Below are 27,420 nucleotides of genomic sequence, written 5' to 3'. Positions count from 1 at the left end.
TGCCCCATCTCCTCCCTTCTGTTACGCCAAAACGAGAGCCAATCGAACTTTTTTAATGTCACTTCCGCGTTCATTATCTCATATTAGTAAAGAATGGGTTCTTTTATTTCTCTAACAAAATGTGTGTAGAACAGTGTAATTAATTAATTATTTAAGATTTTAAGAAACTTACATTTCTGTCAGAACAATTACAAGTGGCATGCCCAAGTAAGAAAGCGTGGAAACACTCTTTGGGAAATTCAAGTATTCTATAACCAAGCCAAACACTTGTTCTGCAAGAACTGAAAGAGGACTTTTTAACAAGGAAACTTTCGTCAACTTATCGGGGACGAAATTAAACAACTGCTTCTACATCGAAATCTCCAATTTGTCAAGAGGACATGATTATGCAATGGAACATTTTCAAAAGTTCGTTGGGGTCATTAACTTGTTGAGAGAAATTCATGTCCTTGTAAGGAAAATAACTTGATATTATTTTCTTTATCATCCTTGTGTTCCGAGAAAAGAATGGCCGTGATTATAAATTAAAAATTGGGTAAACTTACAAGTACAGTTATTTTATTGTAATTTACAATTATAATTATTACTAGGACATACGAACATTATTTTATATTTTGGCTCTCGAACAGCAATGGTTAATGGGTTACAAAATTAGAAACTTTAGCGTTATATATGTGTTTATTATTATTTAATCCAGGGCTTGAAGTGGACGGGGGGGGGGGTAGTGAGAAAATGTTTATAAAGCATACCCGCAGCTAGTATAATCCCCCACGTCCTGCATTGTCTCCATATTGATCCATATAAGCATCCACCGTTTATACCCAAAGTGGACCAAGTTACCCCCGGTTAAATTTTCCACTTCGAGCACTGAGCCACCAGTTAATTTCTCTATACGTTGCCTAACTTGAAGCGAGTAATCTGAAATATTTCTAATTTAGTTCACGTCACATTAAATTTAATGTTTATATTTTCTTTGGGTATTCTATTTAAACGGTTCAACTAATTTCATACTGCACATAATCAACAAATAATTTTGTTCCGTAATCTGCTCAGAAATCTCCGTCTGAAAATTAAAGTTTTTCATATATGAAGTATTTTTCCAATTGGTTAAGTCGACTATTTCCACGTGTACACGGGGTGCACGGCTTTGCGCCAATCACTCTGGAAAATGGTTTGGTTTTGCGCCAATAATTACCGGATCCTTATCTTTCCGTACATGGTTTTGCGCCACTACAGAAAATCGTAATTCAATGACTTAGGTTGGCAAGCATGATTTTAAACAGGCTGCGGACTGTCACCGAGATGGCGTGGTTAAAAATTATGCACCACCAACCATAAGTATACAAAATTGCACTTGTCAAACTGCAGTCTCTTACAATGGAACCTTTGTGGCATGTGAGATCAATTTCACGTAATGCATGCGTGAAATTGTTTTGCGATATTATATTGATCAATGTAAGATTCAATTTTGAGGTATTTTTCTCTTACGAGCGGGTTTTTCGAGGCCATTTATTTTAAGGTAAGTGTCGGTCTGGAGGTTAATCAATGCATGTACAAATTTGAAAATATCAGGATGGTTGGTGTAAAACATGGCATTCAGTTTACTGTGAAAGGCTTCACATGCATTTGTTGTGCGATAGGCCGAGGCAGAAAAATCTGCCCATATGTGTGGAGGGTACGTAGAATCTTCTGCAATATAGTTTTCTACCAAATAATCACAGAACTTTGTAATTTTCTCATCTGATGGCTTATCTTCGAACATGTCAATTGCGAAGCAATCAGAGACATCATGGGGAGGTAAGTAAGACAAACCAAAAATATAATTGAGCCATTTACCTTCGGGACCTCTTCGGGACAAGTTTTAGAAAAATGATGCCTGTTTTGAACTACCCTTGCATAGGGGCCAAAACAACAAAATTATGACAATTTTTTCTTTTTTCTTTTTGGACCATTTGGTATAGATCGACCCATAACCAATAATACATGACAAATGAAAGTCCTCTATTGGAAACAGACAAATATTGAAAGGTTCTACCCCTTCTCTTCTTTACATGTCATTTATTTTAATGTATACAGAGATGGACGAAAATATTTAGTTTTTGTTTTTAATAGTTTTGGATATATTTTTATTGGTGGGATACCTGAAGCTGATCAGCTACAGCGAATACTTGTAACATGTATTCTGCGAAACACAACCCTCTGCATGTATTTTTACCCATTTCCTGATTTTATTTTTTCGTGGGCGCTCTCTCTAAATACGTATGTTGAGGTCATGGCATTGCTCATGCCATTTGTCACTCATTACATTATATTGACATCAACATGCAGTGATTTTAACAGAAATTTTCAATCTACAATATTTTGCAGTTACTGCACTTATTTTCTCAAAGAGGCAATCGACACATACGTTTATAAAGTTGATATTTTGGATCAAACAAAGGGACTAATTGATTGTTGCTTCATGTCAAAGAGACTGCAGTTTCTACATATGAAAAGCAGAAGACTAATTTCGTACGTTCACACTTCTGGCATCTTGTTTGCATGATATAGTTCTAAATGGAAACAAATGTCTTCGTAACGTTTTTAGTCATGTCAATCTACATCAGCATAGAAATGGAACTTCAGACTGAGCGTAGAAAATTAAGATCTTTATGTTCTAGTTTTATGAAATGTTCTAGTTTAAAATATTGTTTGTATCTCTAATATAATAGAATCTTCAACATTTTTATTCAGTTTTTATAGTCGTGTGCAAGCACTATAAGGGCTTGAAGCAATGTGCAAGTCTAATGTTTCATTACGTGAATTTATTGAATTTATGATTTCTACTGTTCGCATTCATTGAAAAAATAGTATTTTTAGATAATATACTTTCAACGCAACAGACAGGTATGTGGGAATGGGCATGTTCTATTCATCGATGCTACGTGATAAATAAAGTTAATGATCACGTATAATCACTAGCTTTGATTTTTGTTATTTAGCGTCATTTTTCTGCCTTTTTGGATAATCGCGACAATGAAGATGGGAGATAATGGGTGATCATTTTATCGTGCACATCATGATACTATGCACTATAATTCTACTATGGACAATAATACAGAGATACTCACATTTGATTTGCTACATGAAATGTAGTTATGCACAAATGGCAATGTCTTACAGCAAGTGTTGGAAATGTCCACCATCTTCCTGAAGGCAGGTCCGAACCCTTCGCACCATATTTGTTAACACCCTTCGTAGGACATCAGGGCTAATGGAATTCATCTCTAGAGTATAGGCTCGCTCCAGACCTTGTTGAGTACGTGGGTTTGCTCGATATACACGTCCTTTAAGAAAGACAGAGAAAGAAGTTTGGTGACGATAAGTCAGGGGAACGAGCGGGCCACAGACTCTTTTAGATCAAGTGATCATCAAACATTTCTTCCAAAAATTCCATGGTGTTTGTGGATGTATGGCACGTTGCCCCGTCTTATTGCAGGTAACAATAGCGTTCGTCACGCTGGAGATGAGCAACAATTTGCATAATGATATCCTGGTATGCTCGACTGTCAAAGATTTCGTAAAAAAAATCGGGCCAAATATTCGTTGTCTAAAAATCGCACACAAACCCCTACCTTCTGCGAGTGCAGTGGCGATTCATGTAAGATGTGTGGATTGTGTGTTGACCAATATCTGTTGTCCTGACTATTGATGTAAGCGCGAAAATGAAAATACGCCTCATTACTAAAAAAAAAATATGTCCAGGAAGTCCATCGCATTTCTTTCCGCCTGGTTGATAAACTACTGCTAGTACCTTATTCTTTTAACGTTGTCTGGAGGTTTCAGTTCGTGTACGCAATGTATGCGGTATGCATGCATGCATACCTAATTTCTTTGTGGTCTTTTGTGCACTCCCGAACGATATTCCTGTCTGCGATGCTAATTTACGCAAACCTTTCCTTGGAGACCATTCAAGTACTGTACGTACCTCTTCCATTTTTAGTTCTGCACTGTTAGAAGTTACCGTGAAATTTACAATATCCTCAGGTTAAAATTTTACGGACTCGACCGTGGTTTCGGAAAATACTTCCATACCGTTTTAAACCAAGTCGCGCATGCTCATTTGTGTTGCTCGTCAACTTTCACAGGCCCACATGGCCGAAGCGTATGTTTTTGTTGCTGTGCTGTGCTTGTTTATCGATGGTTGTGCTACGAATACCTGCATGGAAAGTAAATCTACATAACTGAAGGTACGTATAATGTTTTTATTTTTTAATATAATGGAATGAAAATTCATTGTAGCACAGTTTATTACGTGCTATAGTATTATTATTCTACTGCTGTACTATGCAACGAAGCCAATAACCACGTGCATTTATTCACTTCGCCTGTGTAGTGGAAGATATAAATTCATCGATGTCTTTATCACATGTATCACATTACAAATACCGGTCGCTTCCATTAGTAGTATACAAACGATATATGAAGTGCGTGTCTGTTGTTTACAGGTAGTTCTCAGAAATTTTTGAAAGAAGAAACTTGTAATTGCCGAGTTACGGGTGGTAGAAATGTTTAGTAACACAGACTCTGAGGTACAATTTTTTCTTACTTGACAGGTTTTGATGTTTTATGTGACATAGAATGTGCTTCAAAGCGCGGAGAGCACAAACAACCGCGATATTTGATCCCAAAGCAAAGCTCACATAAATTAAAAACCTCCTATCCAAAACTCTTGTTTCATTGCTTTTTGGAATTTTAGTTTTGTTTTCTATTAACAACTTTAATAATACTGGTAATGACACTAAAAATGAAAACTTTCAAAAACATACATAAGAAGTTCTCTTCTTGTTTAGAACTGGCATAATACAGACTTCAATTTTCTCATGGCAGTAAAGACACCCAACTAACTGGATTGTCATGGTTCACACAGGAGATGTACTACGTAGAAATTTTTGCAAAGAAAATTCAGGCTTGACCAGGACACAAACCAAGGTTCTTGGCATACTATGTCATTGCTCTGCGGACTGAAATAAACCAGGGCTGGCTTAGTAGCTAAGTTAGTATAGTTACTTTTTCAAATTAGTTACTCTATGGGTAACTGGAAAGGGAGGGGCAGCTGAAACATGGTACTGATCACATCATCTCCAATGTAGGCAGTTGAGAATGTAGAACCATGTGCCTTCATGGAATGGTGACAATTTCTGCCACCTTTCCACATATGTATTTATTTTTTGAGGGAACTGTATCAATGGGAAACTCCTCCTGAGCTCACCCACCACTGAACACCTTTAAAATGTTATTCTGTTACTTGAGAATTAATGAAATTTTAAATTTCAGCTGTTGGAATTGCATTTGGTTTTGTATCAAATTCCTTAATGGTATATTTCTTCTTCCCAGGTGATTTAATCCAGCAGAAGGATCCTAAGTTAAGAATTAAAAAGCACAAGTGTACTAATTATTTGACAAAATGCAAAGAAACAAGTGTAAAGTGAAAATAAATAAAAGTAAATTATAATTTTGTACTTGGTTGATTTGAATAAATTATTTATATTATTTGAATTATTATATCTCATTTGAAAATTCCATTTTTAAAACTGAAAAGTATTTCAGAGGATTGCACCAATAGCAGGGATGGAATATTGGTACTAATGCCAGTAAAAGCCAGTTTTTGATCTTATTTTACTTATTTATTTATTAATTTTTTATATTGAATTGATTCTCTTGGGCTATCGATCAAGTGGGTTCTGCAACTGTTTCTGAGCTTTTGAGAATAATGCCACTATATTCAGGCTAGAATTACTTCTTTACCTTTACCCTGAAGATGGAGTAAAGTCAGATCTAGGAAATTCTAAGACTTTTGTAGAATTCATGTGGTCAAGGAGAGAGAATCTGTTCATTATTTGCCTACAGAAAAACTTCGGCTTATTATAGTATTGTGTGTGTTCTTGAGTGCAATTTATGATTTATTTGTTGCATTGTGAGGAACTTGAAGTGAAATTAAATTTTTTTCAGTTCCAATACAGATATGTTTGTAATATTTCCTAATTTAAGTAATAATAATTATTGTACTAACAAAGTAGTCTCATTATGGAAATGTATTTCCATAAATGCTAAAACATTGAAATTTTAAGGTTTGAGGGCTATGTTTTCCTTTCTGCTTTCTATTGTGTTATTCACACTGTTCCTGAATATCTGAAAAACACTGAGAATTTGTTTGTTTTTTGCTTGGAAGAATTGTAAACATATTTCACCTTTTCCTCATAACTGTCTTTCTTTGTGAATGTATCATATCCTTACAATGCATTCGCGCACACACACACACACATACATATTGTAGTAAATGGAGAGGTATAGTTTCAAGTCCACTTTATGTTCAGATAGGCTAATTGGGGCTGGACCTACAGCTTTGAAGTGGAATCCAAACCATTGCATTATGCCTCCACCAAGGTATTGAACTCAGGGCCCGATCACAAGGTAAGAATAATAGCATTGTTCCATCAGAGGGTCCTGGAAGTCTCTAATAAAATAATTAAAACATTGCCTTCAAGAACATGTTCATTTTGTCCAATGAAAATGTATGTCATTGCTGGTTATGGAGTTGGTGGATGCCATAGAAATGCTATTTTATTAATAAGTTGTAATTCTTATTTTGGTATTTTTGTTTCTTTTGCATATTGGGTTAAATGTGATAATGATTAAAAATGATGGAATGGGTATAATAAATACAATGATACACTCACGTATGAACTGGGTTTTATACCTGGCACCTATAGCTTCATGCGACGTTAGCTCACCAGTCCTCTACAGAAGCCAGAAGGGGGCTCTAATAGTTCAGTATTTCCCCCCAGTGAAGCAGGTAATTTTTTACTTTCTAACTACTGTCGACCTCTGCAAGGGTATGTAAATCAATTGTGTGTTGTGTAAGTGTAAAATTTTCTCTAAATGCCTTAGTATCGTGGAAAAGGATGCACTGTGCTGCCAAGGAGTGTTTTAAGCACATACATTGGCAGTGAAATTGGAAATTTTATACCTATGCCAGAACAAAATCAATTATCAATATATAATGTGAAAATAATTTTTTGACATTAAGTCTGGCCAAAAAAGTATAATTTTTACATTATGCAAAAAAGTATTCCATCTAAATATAGCCAATTATTGTTTAAATTACGGCATTATGCCGTATTTTTTAAAAAACAATCTTGTTAAAATTATGGTATATTACCTTTTAATATAAAGGTATCTCTAAAAAGAAATTTACGGTCACCGTAATTTTTACGGTATCTGGATAGCAACGAGAATTGATGGCCTTAGACCGTTTTTTCTACTGTCAACTTTTTACAGTGTGTCAATGCTGAAGCACGCCTATTGTTCTTCTTGTCAGCAACACTCCCGGTTTCTCGAAAGCGACTGATGATTCGCGTTACTGTTGACTTGTTTGGCACAGGTGCACGTGGAAATCTAACATTAAATGTTCTCCAACATAGTCATATGACTTGCTTTCGAAGTACACCTCGAACAAACACTCGCTGTGCTATTGAAAACGGCATGATTATTCAAAAGGAACACGCCACGCCACACCACACCGCACGTTCTGTAATCACAAACCATGTGCTCTGACATTACCTTCTCTATCTAAAAAAGCCGCATGGCTTGCTCTGGGCACGTGACTAATCGTCATCAACTGGAGGCAAGATAGCCGCCATATTTGCTTCTTCGGAATCAATGTTGGACCTTTTTAGTGAATATGGAATTGTAATGCAAATTTATGAACTGTAATTACATGACGTATAAATATGCTTAAATGTGCAAGAGATATGGTGTATAAGTGTTGTGTGCTCAATTGCAGAGGCAAATTATGATGAAAAAGGTAAGAGTAACCTTCACATTTCTTCAAGATGTTGCTGAAAAGGAGAAATGTTTAGGGCAATTCCATGTGATTTGGTCCCTATGAAAAGATACAAGTTAAGTAACAAAGGTTTTATACTCATAAATAAATAAGAGTAATAGTTCATGATGTAAACATTTAATGTGTCCGGAATAGGCATCTAATATACACTTAAATGTGGTCATGTTTTATCTCTTGTCAATATTTTTTTTAGAAATATCAAATAATTTACCCTTAATTACAAACGTTGGTTAACGTTAAGATTATTACTTATGATTGCAAATTAATTTGTTTCAAGATTTAGTCAACGTTTAAAATATTACGTTCGTGTCTACCAAAGCAGTATGTTACTGCAAATTTTATGCAAGCATTCGATAAAATATTCATATTATTTACACAAATTTTCAGTTTCAAAATATGTTTAATGAAAGAAAGCTATACAACGGGGCAAAGTTGATACATGTGTACATTTACATTCTTATTTTATCCCGCTTTATGCTTCTTTATGTTAATCGGAGGCTAATGGAAGATATGTTGTGCATTCAAATACAAGGGTGGGATGTGTAACAAGAACTTCGATGAAATATTCGTGTGTAAAACTATCCAAAGGTATATTACTTGTGTTTAAAATAAAAATGTTTTCACTCAGAAAGCATTTTGTTACTTAGCTATGTTAATATGAACTACAAATTATTAAATTTTATAAAACTGTTTCATATGAACTGCTTTTTATTTTCTGTCTTTGTGAAACTTCAATATTCGTAACTTTGATTATTAAATCAGTGATAATGTTTATTTTTTCATAATTTATTAACATTCTTCACGACTTTATTAGTGTAAAAACAGTGTAAGGAAATATTCCAAATGTTTTTTACCTAAGTGAACGCTAAGATCGACAATGAAAATATTCAATTTGTTTATTATCTTTCGTTCAATAAAGTCAATAGGATCGAAATTAGAATGTGACAAATGATTTAGGTTTAGTCTTTATTCACAGAAATGTAACATTGCCCTTGTACAAATTTCTCTCGCTTTTGCTGAAAGGTTATAGAAATTACGTTTTTGTATTGAGATTGTGTAGCTACACAGAATATCTGCATTATCTGGTTAATTAATTTTGGGTAAAGTTAAAGACAATTTACTTGATTAGGTAACTTGGAAAGTTTACGGTCAACTTAACATGGGTTTTTTGATTTAATCAATTGATTTTACATACAAAAGTTCATACGAGTTTTACTGTAGCTGACAAATATTCCCGATAATATTTTTCAAAGATATACAATGTTTAAATTTTTCCGCCAGGAAGTTTCTAACGGTTTTCAACTCTTTCTTTGTGCTATGGTAGGAATTTTTGTGGTGGCCAGAGTGACTTCCTGAATGAAAATGTTTGTGTAAATATTCAATATTATACTTTTTCTTCTAACTATAATCGTCGGGAGGGTAAATGTCAAAATTTAACTTCATAAAATAAATAAATATACCTTAATTCTCTATGGTAAAATTACGACAAGGGGTTTACAGCGTTAAAACGATCGCCTACAGATGATGACGTCTTCACTGAGCGCTGTGGCCTGAACCTCAAGATGGTCTTGGCTCTGTACGCGCGAAAATACTGCAGCCACCTACCGATAGGTTAGCTAACTACGTAACCAACATCTAGACAAGCGTCAAGCATCAACTACCTTTTGAAACATACGAAAACGTGGTCACTCAATGTCAGTGTGCTCAAGACAAATGATGTGATCCTAATGTGCACGATAAAATGATCGCACTGTGATCAAATTGATGAAGGGATACCCACAAACAACAACCATGCCCAGGACGGGATTCGAAACCGGGAACCCACGTGAACCACTCTGCCACGGAATGCATACATATCATTTCCATTTCTGAATTATATTTCTGAATTCTGCTGAAATGCTACATTACGCGAAGAAAAGCTGAAAAACGAAAGCTTTTGGAGTTGAAAGAAGAGCAGAAAATTGCCGATGCTCTTTTGAAGTGATAGACGGTTATTGTCGTGGGTTTGAAGTTCCAGTGCACGTTCGGTTTTAATTTCCGCCGGAGAAATGTCAAGTGCAGAACCGTGTTCTTGGCATAATGTTCTCCACGGTATTTAAAGCGACGGTTGGAATGGAACTCGCTCGTCCTTCTGGATTTGGGAAACACGAAATAGCTTCTTGGGCGAACCATATTGCACGCTCAAAAAAATGCTTGAAGAAACATTAAGATAAGCTGGAACTTCCAAATATTGTTATAGTATTTGTAACAGAATGCATCCTGGTAACACCGATAAAGTTTCTACGTTAGATTGAATATACAGGGTGTCATTTTAATGGCGGCCACGGACGACGGAAACGTACAGAGGACATCAAAACAAACCACTTTCTCAGTGAACTTTTTCTCGTTGGTGAGTAGTTTCGGCGTTACAGTCTTTCAAAAAGCCCGTCTTGACGTCTGAATGCTGGTAACCAGACGCAAAATTTGATCGCATCTGTGACGTCATTTCCTGCGTCGAAACGGTGCACGGCAGTGTTGCAAGGAACGCACAAATTTTGGGGAAAATGACAGACTACCAACCACATTATGATCTTAAAAACGAAGATAGGATCGCGTGCAGTAGACCGAACATCTAGGGAAACACAGCCTACCAGCCATAAGACCAGCACTCATCCCAGGGGAAGGGAGATGTGAACCAACGATACGAAAAATGGTAGAAAAACAAGGTATTCAAAATGACAATATCGGATTTTATCTCTTAGCCTACATGTCAAATGTAATCATCATTCATTCATTCATTCATTCATTCATACTTTATTGGTTTTAGCTGTTATACCAGCTCCACACCAAGTGTCCTAAAACTATGTCATGCATGACACTGTTACACAAATTACAAATTTTGAATATATACAGTTTTCTTATACATAATTTATCTACATCATTATCATACAAATCTAAAATTGATAATAAATACAATTGTTATATCTGGTGACTATATCAAGTTACACATTTTGAATATTTACAATCTTCATATGTCTATATTAATATCATGAAAAAATCTACAAATGATAAATACAATTGTTACATCTGGTGACGATATTAAACAGGATAAAGAAGTTGGAAGAGGTATTCCTTTTTCATTAGATTCTTGAATAACATCTCCCTTTGAGTGGTATAAAGTGGACATTGAAATATAACATGATGAGCATCTTCCTGATCTAGATTGCACTTGCACATAGGTGAATTTACTAAATTAATGTTATATATATGGTGATTTAAACGTATGTGACCTGATCTCAATCTTAGTATAAAACTAAAAACTTTCTGGGTATATTAAATGTATAAAACCACAGAGTCTTATTGTTTAAATTTAGTACATTTTTATATGAATGACCCATATATGTAAATTTTTGTTTAACCCATATCTCCCAATCTTGTTGAATTTTGTTTTTAACTCTTGGTAACATATCTGGATATGATAATAATATATTCGTTCTGTGATCCATAATTCTTGCTTCTTTAGCATTTTTATCTGCCAGTTCATTATAATGGAACCCTGAATGTGCTATATTATGCAAAATGAATTGTCCTTCCCTCTGTAGTTAACTTACCATACAATCTTATTATGTAAAGTACCAATGCTGATGCCTTATATAACTTTTTATATGAAGCTTGCAAACTGTACAAAACACTTTTAGCATCTGTGAATATTAATATCCTTTTATCTGGAATGTTATTAATGTACATCAATGCACGATATATTCCATATGCTTCTGCCGAGAAAATAGAACACTCTCCAGGTAGTCTAAACTTTTTAATATTTCCATTAGAAGAGTCAATAAAAGCACATCCTACTTCTTCTTTATTTTTTGATGCATCTGTGTATATGAATCTATAATTCTCACAATTTTGTAAATATAATTGAATATTTGCATAACTTGTTAATGAAACATTCCTTACCGGATCATATGGAATTTCATAAATTGGATGTTTGCTATTCGTTATTATTGTAGAAAATAAATCTTGAAATTCTATTTCACATTGTAGGAAAGTTGAATATTGACCATTTATTTTGTTCTCTTGATATAAAATCCATTGGTCTTGCATAAGTTTATTTACTGGATGTTCTTGTGTTTCCCAGCACTTGAAAATGAATTTATTTGTAATCCATTTGCATCTATACTTAAAAGGTTTTTCTCTGGATTCTAAATAAACTCCTACATTGGGAGCTGAATTCATGAGACCCAATGATCTCCTCAAGACTTTTCTTTCTAAACTATCTATCTTAGATAGAATTCTCTCTGTAGCATTTCCATATATGCTGCATCCGTATTCTAGCTTAGGCCTAAAAAAGGTTTTGTAAAATAAAAGCATTATTCTTGGGTGAGCACCCCAATTTGTATTTCCTAAAATTTTTAGCATGTTGAAATTTTTTTCACCTTTAGCTTGTAAATACCTTATATGATCCATCCACATTAATTTTCTATCAAAATTAATTCCTAAATATTTTATTTTATTTTGAAATGGAATACCAGCAATTTGTGTCAACGTATTTATATATATATGTTCACTTTTGTTATTAAAACATACAGCTGCTGACTTGTTCTGTGATATGATAAAGTTCATTCTCTCCAGCCAAAATTTCACTTTATAAAAATTATTTTCTATTTTCTGAATACCTTCATATGGATTACAAAATGATCCTAATATACACAAGTCGTCTGCATACTGAATTATTTTTATTGTAGAATTATGAAATTGAAATATTCCTCTCATATATATATTAAATAATAATGGACTCAGTGGACTTCCCTGAGGTAATCCTTGTGAAGTGGTACGGCGCCCACTAAGTGTGTCCTGAAACCAAAACAATATTTTCCTATTTATCATCAAGTTCCTTATTATCTTCACAATTATTTTCGGAGTATTTGTCTGATTTAACATATCAATTAATATATGAGGATCATATGCACCTTGTATATCTATAAAGTGAGCAAATGTATATTGTTTCTTATACATTGCATTTTGAACATGCAATGTTAATGTTGATAATGCATCAATACAACCCTTGTTTAGCCTAAAACCGAACTGATAGGGATAAAAATATTGTTCTTTCTCAAAATACCACTCTAATCTTTTTAATAATAATCTTTCAAATATCTTCTCAATTGTAGGAGCCAACGTAATAGGTCGATATGATTCAGCTTCTTTCGGATCTTTAGTTGATTTAAGTATAGTAGTATCAGATGTGTTTTCCAGTTTTGTGGCACATTTCCACTTCTCAGAATATTATTATAAATATTTACAAGTACTTTTCATGCATTGTCCGATTGATGTCCTATCATTTCATACGTTATTCCGTCGTATCCTGGAGCAGTTGATTTTATATTTGAATTTGAATTTGAATTTTAAATTTTGGGAGCGTCAGCACTTAGGCTATTTTGCTCCCGTCACATTATGCGGGGGCCAGCCCCTTACCATTGCAAATAACAACTCTAACGTTGCATAACTAAAAATCTTAAAATCTTCTGACTTCTGTTAAAAGCTGAGGCTGTAAATGGGCACTCAGCACACGCAAGGACAAAAAACAGGACAACACACACAAAATTATACTGGCCATAGTGCCAGTCGCCAGAGCCTTGTTAGTCTTTAGTCCAGGGTGCATTACGTGGAAGTGAGGTTGGCTTTTGGGCGCCTACGGGTAAGGTACCCCTTACACCCCGATTTTATATTACTTAGAGTTTCTCTTAATTCTTGCAATGTTATTTTTGAATAAAATTCATCACTGGAACTTATATTATTTATAATCTCGGGTTTTTTATTTCTTACATAACTAGGTGTAAACTTTTTTTCAAAATGTTCTTGCCAAATTGTTGTCATAGGTGAAACTCTAGTTTTATGTCCTTTTTTAAGAATTTTTTTTTTCCAAATTGTGTTTGTTTTAACAGATGGTGATAATGATTCACAGAATTCGTCCCATGCTTGCCTTTTTGCTTTATTAAAGATACGTTTTGCTTTAGCAATTACTTGTTTTAAAGTTATTCAATTATTTGGCAAAGGTTGTTCAGCAAATATTTCAGACAATCTTATTCTTTCTTCTTTTGCATCTTGACACTCATCATTCCACCAACTTATAGTAGGAAAGTTGTTTTTATTATTAATTTTCTTCCGTTTAGCTACAATATCCATTGCATTATTAATTGTAAATAACGTTGACACGTTTTGTTTTGTTCCTGTTTAATATCTTCCATTGAGATATAAGAGTCCAAAATTACAGAATATAATTCCCAATCGATGTTTTTAACCTGCCACCTTCTAATTGGTAATGAATATATTTTAGGTACTGAGTGTTCATCATTTAACAGTTTAATGAAAATTAGCAAATGATCACTACCCCTATTCACAAAATCTACTTCCCAAAACAATTTATTTATTATATTATTTGACACAATAGTTAAATCTTTGGCTGTTGATGATTTACCATTCCATGGATAATGAGTAGCTGACCCATCGTTCATGAAATGTAATGATCGATCACTAACCCAGTCCAAAATACTACATCCTAATGCATCTTACATTGTCTTGGACATAATATAATAATTCATTAAAGTGTGTTACTTTAATATGTTGAGATTTATAACTCGATGGAATATAAATTGAAACTATTGTACACTCTAATGTGTTCATCTTAATTTTCACTGCTATTAATTCTACATTAAATAATTTTATCAACCCTAATGATTCTGGTAATGTTACTCTCTTAAATTTTATACTTTCATGTATATATAAACCTACACCTCTTGTATCTTTAGTATATAAAGTAGATATTAACTCGTAATGAGGTATTTGATAATATTGATGCTGTCTACCACGAAATGCGGACATTCTCAATATACCTGGATGATGTTCATTTATAATTTGTAATACAGAAACCGCTTTTTTCGTAAAATTCTAGCCTAATTTGATTCTAGTCTGATTTCAACGCGTGAGACCCAGGCTGGGTGATCTGAGGTCGGAATTTTTCCGGCTTTGTCCCCACATTAAGGAGCTCCAGGTCCTACCCAGCCTCAAATATATTGTACCTAGTGGAGGGTAAAGGCGGGCAGAGCGTGGTGCTGATCACATCACCTCCAAGATGTCAGACATCGAAAATATGTGGGGCTCTAACACCCATACCCTAAATGTGCCTTCATGGCACGGTGCTATATGCACAGGGAACTTTATTAACTTTACCTGTATATATTGTATTCGTTTCTGTACCCCTGAGTACCCTCTACTATATCAATGGCTGAGGGCCTCCTAAAGGCTTCCTTGTCTCCGGGCCACCCCACGCTGCGGGGTTTTGCGGCTTGTACATCTGGCACTGCCTCTAATAAGTACGACTAACTTCTTACCTCGGAATGTTTTATCATCGTTCATCCTCGTCGTCGTGATTAATCGAGAGAGGTAGAAGAACGATGTAAAATTAAAGTAAATAACTTTACACACATGATTTGTGAAAAAAATAATTAAAATTGACGTTCATTTTCAAAAACAAGAATATGTGATGACGCATCTACAGAGGCACTGCAAGAAAATCCAATACGTTAAATTCAATGGCTTACGAAATTACTTCTTTCAGTTTTCAAGCTCATTACTAGAGCTCGGATTTGTATTACTAATTACATATTCTATTCCTTTCTAGATACATACCTTGAACTGGAAAATGTCAACGAAATATATAAATGACATGATTTTGCATCAGTTTCATATTACATATTTTTAAATATTTGCCAGGATATTACATATTTGCTAATTTACTTTACATAAAACAACATACGAGGGTGGGCTGAAAAGTTTTGCCTGTTGATTAATATATCTGGTTATAGTGCACAGAATTTAATCAAATAAAAGACAATGTGTACATTGACATCATGGCTTCAGTTCTGGAACAGCACTTCTCCACGTAGTCACCATCAACTTCCACGCACTTCCTCCAACGGCGCGCCAGTCCTTCCATGGCGTCACGGTAGAAATCCTTGCCTTTGGAGTGACACCACGATCGCACAGCACGCTGGACGTCCTCATCTGAGTAGTGGTTTCCCTTAAGGTGTACCTTCAGTTTAGGAAAGATGTAGAAGTCACAGGGTGCAAGATCAGGGCTGTATGGGGGTGTGGGAGGATAGTGTATCCAAGCTTCAATATTGCATCGGTGGTCAACTTGCAGGTGTGGGGTCTAGCGTTGTCATGGAGAAGAAGAGAGGCTCCATTGTCAGACCTGACGCGTCTCAGTCGAACCTTTAACTTCCTTAGGGTTTCGATGTACCGCTCTGAGTTCACGGTGGTACCCTTGGGAAGAAACTCTGTGTGGACAACACTATTCACATCGAAAAACAGAGTCAGCATGACTTTTCCCGCAGATGTACAGACCTTGATTTTCTTTGCAGTGGGAGAACTTTTGTGACGGTACTCCATGGACTGCCTCTTCATCGTTGGGGCATAGTGGTGGACTCACGATTCGTGACGATTTTCCACTCCTTCCGCCGTCAAGAATTCGATTACGGCTCTCTGCTTTAACCGTACGTCCATACCAGTTGCCATCTTGGTCGCAACTGCTGATCACGTGGGCAGATGACAACAACTCCCGCTACGTGGCGTTGTAGGTAAGGAATGGAGGAACGCTCAGCAAAAGTTCCAAGATCTCTGCATGTAAAATAAGACGGATATTAATCAACAGGCAAAACTTTTCAGCCCCCTCTTATTTCGGTATTTTTTTCCTATCTTGATTCTTTTTTCTATAGTACGGCGGATATGTATACATTTGTGCATTTTAATGATAAAAGCATGAAACTTGGATCGTAGTTTAATATCCGTCTTAATATAATTTTAAAGATTGGAGGCATTTAAAATACCCTGTTGGTAGCAATGGCGGACGTTTTCAAAATGGCGGCCGATTTATTAGTATATCTTTTGACACAAGCGGTGTAAATTAACTTTTATTGGTACTGTTTGAAGATTTATCTATGTTATTTGTCGAAGAGAAATAAAACTTTCCAATAAGGCCTACGAAAACATTCTCAATTCGTATTAGTGACGAAAAATGACTTGATTGCCTATAAGGGGCACGTTTTTTAAGATTGTTTATAATAGCATGTTGCTGTAAAACCCGCTTCAGTTTTGATTGATTGATTGATTTAGTTTATTTCACTTTGCGTTTTATGCCACTTGGTTAATTTGCGAAGATGGGGATGAGTGATGAAATGATGAAATTGATTAATGGACATTCACAAACAACCATTCGAACCCGGTATCCTTGGCGTCGCAGCGCGATGTGCTAACCACTCGGCCACAGAGTCCGGCGCTTCAGTTTTGAAGTCTGAAGTGTAATCGTTAATTATCAGCACTTTAGTTACTAATTATCATATTTCACGAACGTGGATATATGGGTTGTATACATTCCAGGGGCAAAAACACAAAGGCTGAACCATTTAATGTTTTGCATATTATGATTACAAGCGGTTTGAGTCGCGATATCCCAAAAAGGTATACAATGTTCATTATGTGAGCAATGCGCGAGATAGAAACTGACATAATGCCCCAAGTGAGTTTGATATTCAGCAGATAGAGGGCAGTAGTTGCTACATGATTCCTGAGCAGATTTGAAAGCAGCCCGATGGGAGGCAATGTCTGTCTTTTATCCGCACTTGTGAGTTGGAAACTGCACAGAGAGCGGGTGGAAAACGAAGGGCAACATGCCTCGAGGAATAATTTCTGCTACGGGCCGCATTCGAATTGTAACGCTGCTGCAAGAGGGATATCGCCAAGTGGACGTCGCTGCCCGTGTTGGAGTGAGCCAAAGTGATATCTCTTGAGTGTGGAAAAAGTTCAGGGAGACACAATCAGTTGCTGACCGATCAAGGACAGGGCGGCCATGCAAAACAGCACGCAGGGAAGATCGGTACGTGGTTATTTCGGCACGTCGTAGACCAACTGCAACTGCTACCAGTTTGTGCCAGGATCTGCGGAGGGCCTCAGATGCGAATGTTTCCAATCAGACAGTGCAGAATCGACTTCATGAGGAAGGATTGACGTCAAGAAGACCCATACCCAAGGTTCCTCTGAAACCACACCTTGAGAGATACCGTGTAAGGTGGACAAATATGCACAGCGAATGGAGTCTGGAACAGTGAGTCAGAAACACGCTTTTACAGACGAGGTCACCATTAGTTTGAACCCGTTAAGACTGTATATCATGGAAAGGCATTTTCCGAATTCACCTTACTTCTGCCGGTAGAGCACTCACAGCGTTTACGACACCAGATGTCTTGTCCAGGCCCGCTTTGCGGGGATCCTCAAGAAAACTCCTCCTACGGTACCAGGGCAGTTAGTGATTGACAGGTCGTAAAGCCCTTGTGAATTTCTTTTCTCAGACCAGAGGTGTTCACCCTCTGGTGGGCCACCCTCGTGAGGGCAGACCTCACCCTCCGGAAGACTTATGAGGGTGGAGGGTGAGGACGACTCCGATATCGGAGGGTGAGGGCGGTGGAGGGTGTCTGCGATCTCGGAGGATGAGGGCGGTGGAAGGCGACTGAAGTCTCAGAGGGTGAGGGTGTGTGGAGTGAGTGCAAGTGGAGGGTGGAGGGTGTTGGAGGGTGAAGGCAAGTGGAGGGTGGTGGAGGGCGATGGAGGGTGAGGGTTATGGCGGGGCCAGATCGAGACACGAGGAGATAGGATTAAATTTAATTTATTTTTGTTTTCAAGAATAATTATAAATTTCCTTCACCCAATGTAATATATCAATTTGTCGATAATATTTTGTTCCCGTTGTAACTTACATTGAATACTATTTGACCTGACATCGAATGGAATTGAAGCTCAAAAAGAGATATTACGATTTATTCGTGATGATCTTGTACAAATTTCTATGAGCGTCAAATGTCTATTTCTGAGGCATTAAGGCATTAATGAAATTGAAGCCTAATTCTAAGAATTACCTGCATATTCCACCCTGGTGGTAGACAGTGTGCGTGCCTATGGAACCATGAAGAATGCGCTGGATGATTCATAGAAAGCGTCCGCGGGAAGGGAAGACTGCTGGTATTTTATTTAACGGCAGATATTTTCACTTGGCTAGAAGAGCTTTACTCAGACACAGAAAGAACAATCCAATACGTTTAAAACCCTTAATCGATAATGACTTTATAAGGGTAGTAATATTCGGAGATATTTGAATCCATATGTAAAGTAAAATCACACACAGGTACCAACTAACTTCTAGCCATGATTTTGTAACAAAAATATTCAATGTTGAAAAAACACTTGCCTTCGTTTTGTGATTTTTTTTCAAATTTGTTTCATCTTTTAAAATCCGTGTTTTAAATGTGCTTTAGTGCTTAGAAATCTGCGTCCCTTCTGAGTATATTTGAAAGGTTTATGGGTCATTCCATGTCAATTCAACCAGACCATGCTACCCATGATCTCAAAGTTTGATGAAATTTGACAAATTTAATCCTTTCGTGGTGGTGAGAAACGACCTTTTCTTTTGTCTCTTACTTGCCTGGTTTCATATTTATAACCCCTCTAACTTTCAGTGATTCATCATTGCCTCCAAATATGAACTGCGCTGTCTTGGAGAAATAATCCTATCCCTCTTAAAAATTATTCAATCTTTTATAAACTTTACGACAATGTTAACCAAACAATAAGAATTCCAGAAAAATATATTACAACAGGTCACATTTATATTTTAGTACACTAATTAATTAATAAATAGTATTTTCTATTTTTCTTTGGACCGAAAAAATGGTTTACTAAAATTTCAATTATCATTTAGAGGGAAAGGTGCAACACCGACACAAGTATTTTTAAAATGAACTTATATGATCTAACTTACCCAGAAATAAAATTGATAACTTTTTAATTTCGTAACGAACCGTAAAGTTCGTGGGATCTTACGAGTACCTAGAATGTTAACCAATTAATCAATGGGTGATGTAAGTTACTCATCATTCATCCTCGGATGAGATCACTCGTCATTGGCATGACGAGATAACGCTTGGCAATGCGAAAGGTACAAAATCACACTAAGGAACTAAACTGCAGAAAATACAATGGTCACTCGTTGGGTTTTGTGACCCGTTGAACCTGAATCATGACTGGGTGTTAGGATAATTACCTGTCTATCTGAAGTATTAGGCTGAATAGAATATGCGAAGTCCTCTGTTGGCTTCTCAGTTTGTCGACCAGAGCGACGTCTCACTTCTGACCTCCTGCTCTCCTAACCACTTCTCCCTTCTCAACTCCAATACAAAAGTCAGTCCCCTCTCAGCTTGTCTCACCTCTATATCACTAGGTCATCGAGCTCATCCTCTATGCCAAATCGTGTTTTTTAATTGCCACCATGCAAACCGCTGACTCTATAACCAGAAGAAACTACCTGTTTCCTGAATGCTCAGGATGTTTGCATGGCACAACACTGTGCATTGATTACATGCCTCAGAGGCTGAGACAACTGAGAAAAACAAGTGAATGCCCTGGTCAACGTGAAGCATTCAGAGAGACTTTATAAAATAAACATATAATCTTAGGGATTGATACGATTTCCTTCTGAAAATTAGACAACTTGTTTCTGAAAATTTTTAAAAATGGCTACCGGAGGATATATTATTCAAATTAACTTAAAATCTAACATTTTAGCTTCAAAATATCATTGAAGCAATGTTTTAGAGTATAAAATTTTAAATAATTCCCAGAAGGCGGGGCACAGGAAGGCGTGCCCCTTCCTTGGAAAATGAAAGTCAACCTAAAAATATATATTTCACATCTATAATTTTATTTGACACACTCATTTGCGTTTATTATTAAATGTATATCGCAGGGACATATGCAGTGTTCGGAAAGTGACTTTTTTTGAAACAGTTACAGTTAAAAAGTAACTGAGTTACTTGTTTTAAAAATCATTAATTGGGATAATCTACTATGTGAAGACTTACATGCATTTTATTTTTGCTTCTGGCTGGTTCGTAAGTTTTAATAAGTCTTAATTGTATACGTCTTCATTATTTATATTATTCAATAGAGGCGGAAAGTATTCCTGTAGGGAGGGGACAAAATATCAATTATTTCTCGTGGAGAGGGGGATTGAGTTTCAAATAAGAAAACCACTTTTCGAATTCCCCATAACAAAAATAAATAACGTCATAATAATTTTCTTCAATATACTACAAACTCATTGTAAATTTTTACTTGGAATTAGGAATCTTATAAGCTGGTATCGAAATGAGACAAGACTTAGCATAGTTGTTAAAAACGAAACACCAATATAAGTAAATTAAGGTTTAATCTCACACACAGTCAACCAGTACATGACATTTCTCTTGCTGGTCACAGAATAATAATCCCGCAAAATAAAACACAGAATATTCACCTCAAAAAACATGCACAGAATACTCATATCAAGCAAATACACAGATTACTGTTTTTCTATTTCTAACATTCTCCCACCTAGAGTCACGCAAAGACAATTAGTGACTCTACACAATCAATAATGTTCATAACATGAGTTTTGTACCAACAAACTCAGTTTCTGTGGAGGGTTCACTCGTCTTCCCAGTCGAGTGGTGATGACTCTTGGAGCACTTTCCTTTTCAGGTACTGTCTTTTCCTAAGTGTTCTTCATTTTGTTCACTTCGGGCAACTCACTTGACTGAATTTCCAAGGGAAAAACATGTTGTAGTGATCTCATCATAATTCCCGTTGCAGTCCTCAGCCTTACGAGACGTACTTCACCATCACGTCCAGGTATCACCTCTACAATGCGTGCTAAAGGCCAGTCCAGACGTTTAGAATTGTCATTACCAACAAGAACCACTTCGCCAACCTTCACTTCTCTACAAGGCCTTTTTGCATTCCAATGTTGCACTAACTGACCCAAGTATTCACTACGAAATCTACTTCTTAGTGTCTCACGAATTCTTTGACAATACTTCCACCGTTTATGTAGATTTACCTTCTGTATCTCATCGAGGTCAGGCACGCCTACTTCTCTGACCTGTTGTAGAAACATGGAGGGCGTCAAGGACTCAAGGTCTGAATTATCTTCTGATATGTAGGTTAGTGGTCGAGCATTCATGACAGCTTCACAATCACATAGCACCGTGATAAATTCCTCATAGGTCAGTGAAGCTTTCCCTAAAATTTTTCTCAATAGTTGCTTCATGAGTCTGATCAAACGCTCCCACCATCTACTCCACCAGGCAGCTGTGGGTGGATTGAATCTCCACTCAATGCGTTTGATTGTTGCAAAAGCAACTACATCTTCCCATTCTAGCTTGCTCAACAAATTTTCAGTACCTACAAAGTTCGTCCCATTGTCACTGTAAAGAACTAGTGGTCTACCTCGGCGAGCAATGAATCTTCGAAATGACTGAATAAAATCTCCAGATGATAAGCCAGAAGTTAACTCTAAATGTACAGCTCTATAAACAGCACAAGTAAATATGCAAATCCAAGCCTTTTCTCCACTTTGAAGTATAACAGGTCTAGCTAGATCCACTCCTGTTATTTCGAATACTGCTGCATCTCTGACTCGATGTTCAGGTAAAGACACCGGCAATACTTCCAGTCTTTTAGCATTATGTCTCCGACAAATCACACAACCCTTCACCACAGAACGAATAGTTTTTCTGCCTTTCAATATCCAAAACTGTTCTCTAAGAATACTCATCAGACCTTGTACACCTGCATGACAAGCTTCAATATGTTTATAATAAATACGCCTCTTCACAATTGGATGTGAGCTTGGCAAGACAGCCGGACACCGAAATGTTTCTTTATCTGTAAGCTCTAGGATTTTAGTTTTCAGTCTTATGATTTGTTCCTTGTCTTCAAATGGACACAAAGATTTCAGCTTCTTGTCTTCCAAACCGACATAAGAATCTTTTTGTACAAGTCTAATAACTACCGTTTCAGCAGCATTTACTTCTTCTATTGACAATTCTGCTTTCCTATGGTTCTTTGGATGACGACAATTGAAAATGAATCTTCTGATCCACCCTATCAGTCGAACAATCGGTTCATATCTGGAAAATCTGTGATAGTACCAGTCATCCCTTTCTTCAATATTAGCTAAACTAGATACAATTGTCTTCTTCTTCTCTTCGGCAATAATTTCTTCTTGACATGTATACCTTTGTTCAGGCCATTCGCTCTTAGCTTCTTTTAACCACAATGGACCTTCTCACCATTTTGATTCCATTAACCGTTTGGGTGAACACCCCCTCGAAGGAAGATCAGCACAGTTCATAATACCCGGTACATAATTCCAAGATTCTCTCTTACTCATCGTTCTTATTTCACCCACACGATTTCCTACAAAGGTGTTCCACGGATCATTGCGTCTAATCCATGCAAGAACTGTAGTGGAATCTGTCCAAAAATTAATTGGTATGTCCCCAATGTCCAATGATTCGGTTACTGAAGCTGCTAATCTCACTCCAATAATAGCTGCCATCAATTCCAAGCGAGGTATGGTTAACTTCTTTATCGGAGCTACCCTTGATTTAGCTTGTACTAATTGCACCTTGACTTGTCCCTTAGCAATGGTTCTCAAGAATACTACAGCTCCATATGCCTTTTCACTAGCATCACAGAACACATGCAAACTCCAATCTTCCGAGCCTTCAGCAATCCACCTAGGAAATACAAGCCCTTTCAAATAATGTAATTCTTCAACCCACTGTCTGAATTTTCTTCCCATTTCTTCAGGCACTTCTTCATCCCAACTCAATTTTAACAACCATGTTTCTTGAAGAAGGATCTTCGGACACAATGTCACTGGAGAGGTAATTCCAATAGGGTCAAATATTCTGTTGGCAGTTGATAAAATAACTCTTTTGGAGACAACTTGAAACTTCATTCCTTGGAAACATTCCGGTCTCAATTCCAAATTACCTGTCCTTGTTTCCCATACCAAGCCTAATACAGATATTCTGTTATCTTCCGAAAAGTTTCCTAGTGAGGTATACTCCCACCCTCGCAGTTCAAATTTAACATCTGCCATCAAATGATTAGCTTCTTCAATAAACTGGTGGAGCTCCTCTGCATTGTTCACACTAGTAACACAATTATCTACGTAAAAACTCTGCAACAGCTGTGCAATGATATCCTTGGAATAGCTGCAGCTCTCTTCATTACATTTTTTCAGAGCTTGCCTCAGATGGTGTTCAATTACTGCACACAATACAAATGGGCTACAACTTACACCAAAAACAACTCGCTTGTGACGATAAACCTTTATGTCACCTTCCTCATCTATCCAAAGAAATCTCAAAAAATCACGGTCGTTTTTACATAAACTAATCTGCAGAAAAGCCTTCCTTACATCTGAGACGACTCCCAATTTGCGTAACCGAAAACGTGTCAGAATTGAAGGAATTATTTCAATCAAATTAATGCCTTTCTCTAAACACTGGTTCAACGAATGATACCCCTTTTCTCTTGAAGAAGCATCAAACACAGGCTGTATCCTGGTGGTCTCACTGTTAAATTTTACAACATGTCTATGAGGTAAATAGTGTCCCTTGGTGTCTATCTCTTCAGATGAAACCTCCTCGATGATGCCTTCTTCTAGCCACTCATTGAAAACCTGACAATATTCTTCATAACAGTCATCTTTCTTCAGTTTTTCAACAAGTGTATCCAGTCTCCTTTTACACATTTCTAAATTACTAGGAAGATGTGGGTGTCCCTCCACCCATGGCATTTTTACCTCATACCTTCCTTCTTCGTCAATCGTCAGAGTTCGTTCAAAATAATCCATCACTGCTTCTTGAGCTTCAATTTTGGAATTCTTTTCTCCAGGATCAGGAATACCAAGAACATCTAATTTCCACAAGTCTGCAACAGAGGCTTCCTTACAGAACATTGAAGCTGCAATCATGGATGAAACTCTATGACTTTCATGTGCAGTAACTTTGCCCATTAGTATCCAACCAAGCAGTGTTTCCATTGCTACCAATCGACATTTTAGAGCAAACTTCTTGCCAGTGAAAATTTTACCAGCTATATCAGCACCAATTAAAACTTCCGCTGGACCATTTTCTCTGTCGGAAATTTCTACACCTATCCGTTTCAACTCTGCTAACCAAGGACCTTCAGTAACAGATGTTACACTGTCACAAATATTAGGCTGATCCATGGCTTCAAAATTGCAAGCATAATCACCTCTGATGCTAGTCAGTCTGACACGATAGCAATTATGTTCATATGGTGCAGAAAGAATGCCACCAAAAAGTGCATGTCTGACATTTTCCCTTTTTACAACCTCATAATTCATTTCCTTTGCTGTAGATGTACAAATGTAGGATCGTTGCGAACCAGTATCAATGATTGCTCTTACATATTTTTCAGCACTTTGTCCTCTTATTTTTACAACTAATGTTTGCAGAAACGTTTCAACATGTTCATTATTCGTCAAAGAATTTTCAACAACTGTCTGTGACTTAGTCTGCTTCCCTGGAAAGTCTGTTCCCTGCTTAGTCCTTTGACCAGAGCACATCACTTCAACATGCTGCCCCTTGCAAATCCTGCATTTTAATTTTACCCTACAGTTTCGACTAAGGTGGCCTTTTTTCAAACATCTGTAACACAACACCTTTTCCCTAAGCATCTTAGCTTTTTCCGCAAAGAACCAACTGCGTGCCTTCACACACTCCTCACTAACATGCGAATCACCACAAAATAGACACTTTGAAGAATCTCCTTTGCAATTAATCAATTCAGCTGCCGTGGGTATAGATTCAGTACGACTACGTTCCTTCTTTCTCTTCAGATCAAACCCAGCTACAGCAAGTGCTATTTTTTCTTCATTTTCCACTTCTTTCTTCAGGAAAGACATTATTTCTTCCAGACGACTCTCCAATTTAGAATCAGTGGAATTTGCAGAACTTCTCTGCCACACTCGCAAAAATTCTTCTGGTAAACATGACTCAACAAGAGGGTATAACATTGCAGCACACTTGTCTGACGTTACTCCTAACGTACTTAATGCTCGTAACTGTGATTCCATTTTGTCACAAAGAACAGCTAGTTCCAACTTACTGTCACCATTTAAGTTGTGTAACACCAACTTCAGAAGTTCACGAACGTAAACTTCCACTAACACATTATCACGGCCGAAACGTGACTTAAGTCCTCAATGACCTTGGGATAGGTTTCGTCACTGAGGGGAAAACTTTCTACAGACTGACGCGCTTTTGAACCCGGTACGGTAGCCTGTACAAGGTATTGGAATTTATCACAATCATCAATGCCCTCGTCCTTGTCAATTCGTTTGAATTGGCTCCAGAAGGGTAACCAGTTCTTCACGTTACCATCAAATTTTTTAAGTTCCACTACCGGTAATTTGATTTTTCGTTTGCAGTTTACCGATGTCTCACTAACTGCGTCACTACCATTGTTCAACACCTGTTTACTTAATAACTGTTCCACCATAGTCTTGATTCGATAAAAGTTACATGCATACTTATCTGCATTTTCTGCTTCGACGATCAAATCCTCTTCTTTGATATCGTTGTCCATCAACAAATCACTGTACTGTGTGTCCAGATCCTGTAATTTGCCGAATTTATCTTGCAACAAACGGAAATTACTCTGCACTTCCACTAAATCCGGGCAATCCCCATTGCACGCCGCTTCAATGTTATTCGCTAAGCGCGTAAACGACGATCTCGTTACTGTTCTTAATTTACTTATCTTTTCCATGGCGTCTCAATCTTTGCCTTACACAAAGTCTCCTTGTCCTGTCACACGGTCGCCAAATGTTAAAAACGAAACACCAATATAAGTAAATTAAGGTTTAATCTCACACACAGTCAACCAGTACAGTGGGATCCATGAGTATTATCGTGCAAATTGTCCATGACTATTTTCATTAATTTTTCTCTTACATCTTATGTGTTTTAAGCGATGGATTTTTATGTATGCTGGTGCAGAAGTTGTTAACAACTTGTTTGGAGTTTTCTTTTAATTCTTGAAGCTCTTATTGAGGCAAATAAAGTGCACGAACATAGTGATGGACAATTTGCACAGTAATACTCATGGATCCCACTGTACATGACATTTCTCTTGCTGGTCACAGAATAATAATCCCGCAAAATAAAACACAGAATATTCACCTCAAAAAACATGCACAGAATACTCATATCAAGCAAATACACAGATTACTGTTTTTCTATTTCTAACAATAGTCTCGGTCTCGGCTCTAGTTGTAAGAACCAATCTCGGTCTCGTCTCAAGTCTGTAGCATAAGAAACATACACAGCATGTTAATGCACAAACTTTCACAGCGTATAGAGGACGATACAAACAAATTTTCTTAACAACATTTTTGTACATTTCGACACAACTAATCCTCGCAAAAGGATAATTTTATCCTGAATTTATAAAACTGAGCTGCACAAGGCCATGGCTGCCACTGACGGATTAACTTTGCAATTTCGTTTAATAAAATATATACATGATCTATAGTGTTGCTCAAGAAATGAAACACGATACGGGACAGGCTTTTTGAAATTCGA

General features: G+C 36.7%; 1 protein-coding gene across 1 annotated transcript; it reads right to left on the bottom strand.

Moving 5' to 3' along the window:
- Nucleotides 1–5,305: 5,305 nt before the first annotated feature.
- Nucleotides 5,306–25,511, bottom strand: LOC145978799 (uncharacterized). The gene is made up of 3 exons (XM_083111617.1): nt 23,183–25,511; nt 21,545–23,077; nt 5,306–5,400 (listed from the first exon to the last, which is right to left on the bottom strand). Exons 1-3 carry the CDS (start codon nt 25,509–25,511, stop codon nt 5,306–5,308), a joined length of 3,957 nt encoding a protein of 1,318 aa, XP_082967743.1.
- Nucleotides 25,512–27,420: the final 1,909 nt, after the last annotated feature.

Source organism: Lepisma saccharinum, chromosome 25 (assembly GCF_977018435.1).
Source record: "Lepisma saccharinum chromosome 25, izLepSacc3.1, whole genome shotgun sequence".
Lineage (NCBI taxonomy): Eukaryota > Metazoa > Arthropoda > Insecta > Zygentoma > Lepismatidae > Lepisma > Lepisma saccharinum.
The sequence above is the reverse complement of the archived record's forward strand: the minus strand, read 5'-3'. Positions and strand labels throughout refer to the sequence as shown.